General features: G+C 54.2%; 1 protein-coding gene across 1 annotated transcript; it reads left to right on the top strand.

Annotated features, from left to right (window-relative positions):
- The first annotated feature begins 1,391 nt into the window (after positions 1–1,391).
- On the top strand, positions 1,392–5,252 carry SP8 (Sp8 transcription factor). The gene is made up of 2 exons (XM_038741666.1): positions 1,392–1,412; positions 3,633–5,252. Exons 1-2 carry the CDS (start codon positions 1,392–1,394, stop codon positions 5,250–5,252), a joined length of 1,641 nt encoding a protein of 546 aa, XP_038597594.1.
- The last annotated feature ends 2,764 nt before the right edge of the window (positions 5,253–8,016 follow it).

The following is an 8,016-nucleotide window of genomic DNA, read 5'->3' as shown; positions in this document are numbered from 1 at the left end:
CCTGCAAGATGGAATTAATCAGTTCCAACTTAAAATTCAGCTTCCCGGTGCATTTGGACCACGACCGAGTGTACAAATTACGGGATCTGCCGTCTATTAAATATGTGGTGTCAAGTCAATTTACCGGTTTCGCTTCGGTGAAATACTGATTAGAGTATTTAGGGGAGATGCGCCCTTGCTGTGGCAGTGAAACTCCAATGGCATTTTCTAAAAACACCGCGGAGTATAGGTTGAGTTGGAGGTGGGCTCCCACCGGAGGCAACGTGAAATGTCTCTCTGAACAGGCTCACACTCCGAATCGGAGACAGACATCCACCGTTAGGCACACACGCCTCTGCAATGAGGTCCGTGCTTTGTCAAAAGTCATTAACCCTTAGGGCCAGGGCGGGGGGGAGGAGGAGGAGGAGGAAGGGGTTAGGGGGAGCAGATAAAAAGAGCGGAAAAAAACAACAACCCGAATCTGCCTCAACGCGGAGGATCCGTGCTGTCTGTGGAGATGAGAATTCTTTTCAATTCCCTAAAACGGCGCTGATCTTCGCCCCACAAATGAAAAACAATCGCAACCCGCCCCGGCTCTATCTGGTTCCTTTTGTATTGAAATTTGCACGTCGTTACGGGCAAACACTCCCCCCTCCCCTCCCCCATCAGTGACATTTGGACTTTCAAACCCTGCGCGGAACCCCATCTACCACGACCGAGACTTGAATCGCGAAGGAGCAAAATTGGGACTCGATTCTAGATGACACATGCGTTCTCCTAAACAAACAGCAAATCCCTGCCACCGTTTGACTAAGTTCGGAGAAGCAGGCACTTAACTAAGAGAAGTGACAATGACCAAGAGAAATTTCCAGATGAGTTTTCATGGAGGAGAGGGGGAATGCGTTCAGAGCATGTCTCTTTTATCTGCCCGGGCTTTCCTTCCCTCGATGCGGCGATCTGTTGCATTTGCACACACTTTTACAATTTCGCTCTCTCTTCTCACACACACACACACACACACTCAGTGTCTCACACAGCACGCAGGCTGCTTCTTTCTCCCTCTATTGCAAGCTTCCTTGCACACAAGCATACACACGTACACACACACTTTCTCTCTCTCTCTCTCTCTCTCTCTCTCTCTTTCTCTCTCTCTTTCCCTCCCTTTGAAGAGGGGCTGCTGTTGAATGTGTTCGCGGGGCTGATGACCTCACGCAGCAACGTGTCTCAGCGGCTCAGCGAGGCCGCAGATTGGCTGGCGAGGACTCAGCGGCACTTCAAAGCCTGCGAGGGAGCTACAATTGTGGTGGAATGGGCGGAACTGATCATTGTATTGCACACCTCTAAAAAAAACACTGCCTCTGATTTATCAATATAAAAAAGATCCTCTGAGAGGAGGAGGGCACTTTTGTGTGATGGCAACTTCACTTCTAGGGGTGAGTTTAAGGATTTTTCTCTTGCTGGTTTAATTAGTTTCTTTTTATTGCCGATTGGAGGGGGTTAAAATAGCCCCGGCCAGGACAGGGGCTATCAGTCTCTCTATTGAGGGTTTTTTTTTTTTTTTGGTGTGTGTGTTTTTTTTTTTAAAGTACAAGTGAGTTTGGAGAAAAGAAAGAGAGGGGGAAAGGGGGGCAGCGTCACCTTTTCAGAGAGGAAGAGGTTTTTTAAAGGCATTTATGCGAACCACCTCAGAGCAGCCGGCTGCTTCTACCCCCCGAAGAAGGGCAACCATCAACTTTGCTTACATGTGACTATTTCGGGGGAGGGGGAAAGCCAGCTTTTCGTCGTGGGCAATCTGCGATTTCCAGATTTCCCCCTTCCCCGCGGCCCCCCACCCCCACCCCCTTAAAATTTCGCAGTCCGTCGGGCCTCTCGCAGGTACGTTGAACTCGTCTCGTTTTGGCTGTTGTGGATGTGACTCTCTTAGGAGCGAGAACGAACGAGCCCACCGCAGTCTGCCCTCGTGAAATACACACGGATGAGCTTGGGTTGGGGGGGGGGGGGATCGGATGACGATGCCAAACTCACCGTGGATATGCGGGGTGGGGGGGGGGCACGGACCATCCGGACTTTAAAAGATCCTCATCTGATTTGGCCCAACTTCTTGGGAAAGGATCCCCGGGTGCCCCTCCCCCTCCTCCCAGGCTTTTATTTTGTTGTTCCAAAGTGCCCGGGGCCTTGTGTTAGGCGAGGGGGCTTCTGTGTGGTAGGGGTGGTGGTGGGGGGTGGTTTTGGCTTTTTTTTTTTTTTTTGAGAGCGCCTACTCGTCAAAGTCGCGTAGTGTGGGTCCCTGTAGGATGGGGAGTTCAGCGGGCAAACTTTCCTCTTCACGGTAGAAGAGAAAAGCAGAGGGATTCCCGGGCTCTCGGGGGTGCCAAGGTGAGTCGGGGGAGCCGGTTGGCAGGACAAGAAATAGGGCGCAGCCGTGTCCGTTGGGGTGCCTGCCGCCAAATTATAATAATAACGATGGCATCTATTAAGCGCTTACTATGTGCCAAGCACTGTTCTAAGCGCTGGAGAGGTAACAGGGTGATCTGGTTGTCCCACGGGGAGCTCACGGTCTTCATCCCTCATCTTAACCAGAGTCTTTACTTCATCTGTAAAATGGGGATTATTCATTCATTCGATCGTATTTATTGAGCGCTCATGCGTAAAATGGGGATTAAGACTGTGAGCCCCACGTGGGACAACCCGATTCCCTTGCATCTCCCCCAGCGCTTGGAACAGTGCTCGGCACATAGTAAGCGCTTAACAAATGCTACTATTATTATTATCATCATCATCATCCCCATTTTCCAGATGAGGGCCCAGAGAATCAATCAATCAATCAATCGTATTTACTGAGCGCTTGCTGTGTGCGGAGCACTGTACTAAGCGCTTGGAAAGTAGTGAAGCGACTTGCCCAAAGTCACCCAGCGGACGACTACTGAGTCGGTCAATCAATCAGAGAAGCAGCGTGGCTCAGTGGAAAGGGCTTGGGAGTCAGAGGTCATGGGTTCAAATCCCGGCTCCGCCAATTGTCAGCTCTGGGCAAGTCGCAACTGCTCTGGGCCTCAGTGGCCTCATCGGCAAAATGGGGATGAAGACGGTGAGCCCCCCCCCAACCGTGGGACCACCTCGTAACCTCCCCAGCGCTTAGAACTGTCGCCCACAGTAAGCGCTGAATGAATGCCATCCTTATGATTAGCTATATATCCTGTTTATATGTTTGTATATATTTATTACTCTATTTATTTATTTATTTATTTTACTTGTACACATCCATTCTATTTATTTTATTTTGTTGATACGTTTGGCTGTGTTCTCCGTCTCCCTCTTCTAGACTGTGAGCCCGCTGTTGGGCAGGGACCGTCTCTCGATCAATCAATCGTATTTATTGAGCGCTTACTGTGTGCGGAGCACCGTACTAAGCGCTTGGGAAGTCCAAGTCGGCGACGTATAGAGACGGCCCCTACCCAACGGCGGGCTCCCAGTCTAAAAGGGGGAGACAGAGAACAAAACCAAGATGTCTCCAGCTTGTGCTTCCCGAGCGCTTAGTGGAGTGCTCTGCGCCCAGCAAGAGCTCAATAAAGGCGATTGATTGATTAGAGTGATAACTGACGCCCTCTTCTCCTCCCGCGCCCCCTCTTCCCTTCCGCCCCCCCTCTTTCTCGCAGGAAGAACCGAGGTTAGGATCGACCCCCCTAGCCATGCTGGCCGCCACCTGCAATAAGATCGGCGGCCCCAGCCCGTCGCCCTCCTCCCTGTCGGACACCTCCTCCTCCTTCGGAAAAGGCTTCCACCCCTGGAAGCGCTCGTCGTCGTCGTCGTCGTCGTCGTCGTCGAGCGGCTGCGCGGCGGGGCCGTCGGGCTTCGGCGGGGCGGGGGCGGCCCGGACCGGGGGCTCGGGGGGCTCCTCCTCCTCCTCCTCCTCGTCGTCGGCGGCCGCTGCAGCGGCTGCGGCCGCAGCTGCAGCGGCTGCAGCCTTGGTGTCGGACTCGTTCGGCTGCGGGGCCGCCCCGGGCTCCAGCGCCTTCTCCCTCACGTCCAGCAGCGCCGCGGCCGCCGCGGCCGCAGCAGCAGCAGCCGCCGCCGCAGGCCTGCCCTTCGCCAACGACTACTCCGTCTTCCAGACCCCGGGAGGGGGAGGAGGGGGCGGAGGGGGAGGAGGAGGAGGAGGAGGCGGCTCGTCGCACCCCCAGGACGGCTCCCACCAGCCCGTGTTCCTGTCCAAGGTGGACGGGCTGCAGGGCATCTACCCGCGCGTGGGCATGGCGCACCCGTACGAGTCGTGGTTCAAGCCGTCGCCCCACCCGTCGGGGCTGGGCGCCGCGGCCGAGGTGGGCCCGACGGGCGGGTCCGGCTGGTGGGACGTGGGCGGCGGCTGGCTGGACGTGCAGAGCCCCGGCGGCGGGGCGGCGGCGGCGGCGGCCCTGCCCGGCTCCCTGCCCGGCTCGCTGCCCGGCTCACTGCCCGGCTCCCTGCACCCGGCCGCCGCCGGGGCGGGCCTGCAGGCCTCGCTGCACTCGCCCCTGGGCGGCTACAGCTCGGACTACTCGGGGCTGGGCCACTCGGCCTTCGGCGGGGCCGCCTCCCCGCACCTGCTGAGCCCCGCCGGGCAGCACCTGATGGACGGATTCAAGCCGGTCCTGCCGGGCTCCTACCCGGACCCGGCCCCGTCGCCGCTGGCCGGGGGCGGGGGCTCCATGCTGGGCGGCGGGGGGCCCCCGGGGGGCCCGGGCCCGGCCGGGGCGCCCCTCGGGGGGTCCCCCCGCTCCTCCTCCTCCTCCGCCGCCGCCCGCCGCTACTCGGGCCGGGCCACCTGCGACTGCCCCAACTGCCAGGAGGCCGAGCGGCTGGGCCCCGCCGGGGCCAGCCTGCGCCGCAAGGGCCTGCACAGCTGCCACATCCCCGGCTGCGGCAAGGTCTACGGCAAGACTTCGCACCTGAAGGCCCACCTGCGCTGGCACACGGGCGAGCGCCCCTTCGTCTGCAACTGGCTCTTCTGCGGCAAGCGCTTCACCCGCTCGGACGAGCTGCAGCGGCACCTGCGGACCCACACGGGCGAGAAGCGCTTCGCCTGCCCCGTCTGCAACAAGCGCTTCATGCGCAGCGACCACCTCAGCAAGCACGTCAAGACCCACAGCGGGGGCGGCGGCGGGGCCGGCGGGGGCGGCTCCTCCGCCGGCTCGGGCAGCGGGGGCAAGAAGGGCAGCGACACCGACAGCGACCGCAGCGCCGCGGCCAGCCCGGCCTGCCACTCCCCGGACCCCGGACACAGGAACGGCCTGGACTAGCCACGGAAGCACCGGCCCTCGTCCCCTTCGCCCCCTTCCTGCCTTTTCGCCCCCTCCGATTTAAACTTGGCGAGGGATGGGGGGGACTCGGCTGTGGAAGCGAGCCGCGTCGTCGTCTCGGAACCCCTCAACCGTATTTATTGAGCGCTTACTGTGTGCAGAGCACTGTGCCAAGCGCTTGGGAAGATGGCAACATCGAGAGACGGTCCCTACCCAACAGCGGGCTCGCCGTCTAAAAGGAACGGCCAGGCCTCTCCCGCATCCCTCGGAGTGTAACCCTAATAACGATGATGGCATCTGTTGAGCGCTTACTATGTGCAAAGCACTGTTCTAAGCGCAAGGGGGAGGTCCCACGGGGAGGGGCTCACAGTCTTCATCCCCATTTTCCAGACGAGGGAACTGAGGCCCGGAGGAGCGAAGTGACAAAGTCACACAGCTGACGCATTGGCGGAGCGGGGATTTGAACCCACGAGCTTCCGACTCCAAAGCCCGGGCTCTTTCCACCGAGACACGCTGTGTAGGTGGGTGGTTGTGGGTCCGCGTGTGTGTGTGTGTGTGTGTGTGTTGGGGGGTGCGTGTCTGCGGCTTGCAAGTGGCCAGGACAAGTAGAGCGGGACAAATACAGTATTGCGACAAGGCCGCGGGCCTCCCGAGCCAGGGGCCGGTGGAGGTCGGCCGGCCGGCCACCTTTGGCATCTTTTCGATTTCGCACACAACAACGTGCTTTCCCCCCCTCCCCGCCCCGCACCTGAAAAGTTTTCCAAACGGGCCGCCCCGGGGGACCCCGCCTCGGCTGCGTTTTTACACTTCTCTTGCCCACGGAGTCCTCCAACTGCCCGCCTCGATTGGCATTTCCACTGGAAATCTCCAGGCCTGGCTACGGAGCCGGTGGTGATCTCAAAAGTCCGTCCCCATCTCACGTGAACTTTTCTAGGGAGAGGGTGGGGATGGGGGTTTGGGGGGGGGGGTCTTTTTTCTTATGCAAAAAAAATTTCATTTCCGGTGAGACCAGAATAAGTATCTCTGTATTTGTCCTTTTCTACCTCGTTCTTTCACCACTCCCGAGTGTCACCTCCGAGTCTTTTTGGCTTAGCCCGGCGGTTCGTTTGTACGGTTCCCGTTTCTGTATAGTCATGCAATACGTCGAAAATACTGGGGATTCAGCTTTTATTTTTTGGTGATTTCGATTGAAAAACGAGTGAAGCGAGCTATCGTTCGTTTCAGACGAGGCTGTAGTTCAGATGCCAAAAAAGGAGAAAAATGGAAAAAAAAATAATTGTAAAATCTATCTGAACCTAATGGTTTGTACCACTGGAGAATCGTTCTAGATTAGTTAACCGATATAACTCCACCAGTGTACCGGTGTGAGACGCAGTTGTCCAGGAGACGATTTTTGTATAGTATTTTTCTTGTACATTATTTCCAGTAAATATTTGAAAAATCTATTGAAGTAAATTGGAGCGCTTTTTTTTTCCTTTTTTTCTTTTTGGTCACGAGAAAATATAAAGAGTCATCGTTGCAGTTCTAGTTAACTGCAGTTTTTTGGACTTACTTCTTGAGGTGTCTATCGGAACGCACTTTCAGGATCTATCTAGTTTTGCTCGAATATGAATTTAGATAGGTATCAAACTGTAACTAAGACAATATTTGATAAATGTTGAATGACATTTAATTTAATGGCGCATGTACTTATTTGCATTTGCTGGCAGTTCAGGCATAGTTAAAGTGAGAGTTCGCCTATATTTCATAGCAAGTGGGTGGCCCAAACCCATGTATTAAAATAAACTGTCCGAGTGAAACTGAACTAACTTTGGCCTATGTGTATTTCCTGAAGGTGATATCGGTAACTGTTAATAAACACTCCTGACACTACATTAAGGGTTTGCAAATTCTGCAAACTAATTCGCTCATTGGAATGTTGAAATAATTTGGATATTTCACATTGAAATGGAAAGTCTTTCGCTGGAACATTTTAGACTTGCATTTTAAATGCATGGAATGTAATTGATTTATTTGTAATATTTTAAATGGTATTAATAAACAGATAAAAGAATCACTGTTAGGTCAGTTAATTTATTTTCCTTTTACTGTCTTGTTTGAAGTTCTTGTATGATTTTTTTTACCAGGTTTTTCGGTTACACATCTCATAGAATTGGTCAAAGAGGCTTTTAATTCAAGAGACTGTGAGCTCTTTGTTGGGTAGGGACCGTCTCTATATGTTGCCGATTTGTACTTCCCAAGCGCTTAGTACAGTGCTCTGCACACAGTAAGCGCTCAATAAATACGATCGAATGAACGAATGAAAAGAGACGCGTTTAAAACTCTGCATTTGAAAGAGGAATAAGATTGGTCAACCAGTTTTTTGTTTTGTTTTGTTCTGCTTTAATACTGTCTTCTGGCTAACTACAGTCTGGGCTCTGAATTTACCAACCTAAGCATCGGTGGTGATTCAAATGTAAATCCCTTATTTGTCAAGAGTCCAAAGGACCAGAATTGACTAACATCTTACATCTCTTAAATGACTTAACCTGCCTATTTTAATTTTCTTCTCTCTATTTTCCTTTCTCCTCCCACCCCCTGCACCTTCCCATTCTCCCTCTTCTCTTCCATGCCCACCCTCACAACTGGGTCAGGTTGATCTCCAGTGAGCGAAGTGAATTTCTAACTGTGGCAGCAGTTTCAACAAATCCAAAAAAAAGGAATATGGATTTGGGGTAATTTTTTGTTGTTGTTGCTGAGTGGTGGGAGAGAAAGGATGGGTGGG

Source organism: Tachyglossus aculeatus, chromosome 2, assembly GCF_015852505.1.
Source record: "Tachyglossus aculeatus isolate mTacAcu1 chromosome 2, mTacAcu1.pri, whole genome shotgun sequence".
In the NCBI taxonomy this organism is placed as follows: domain Eukaryota; kingdom Metazoa; phylum Chordata; class Mammalia; order Monotremata; family Tachyglossidae; genus Tachyglossus; species Tachyglossus aculeatus.
This window is presented reverse-complemented; position numbering and strand designations above follow the sequence as displayed.

Bases quoted from the DNA above. Each gene is read 5' to 3' on its own strand.
- SP8 (XM_038741666.1), top strand. From the start codon at position 1,392: ATGGCAACTTCACTTCTAGGG. The intron at 1,413-3,632 runs GTGAGTTTAAGG...TCTTTCTCGCAG, and splicing joins TGGCAACTTCACTTCTAGGG to GAAGAACCGAGGTTAGGATC.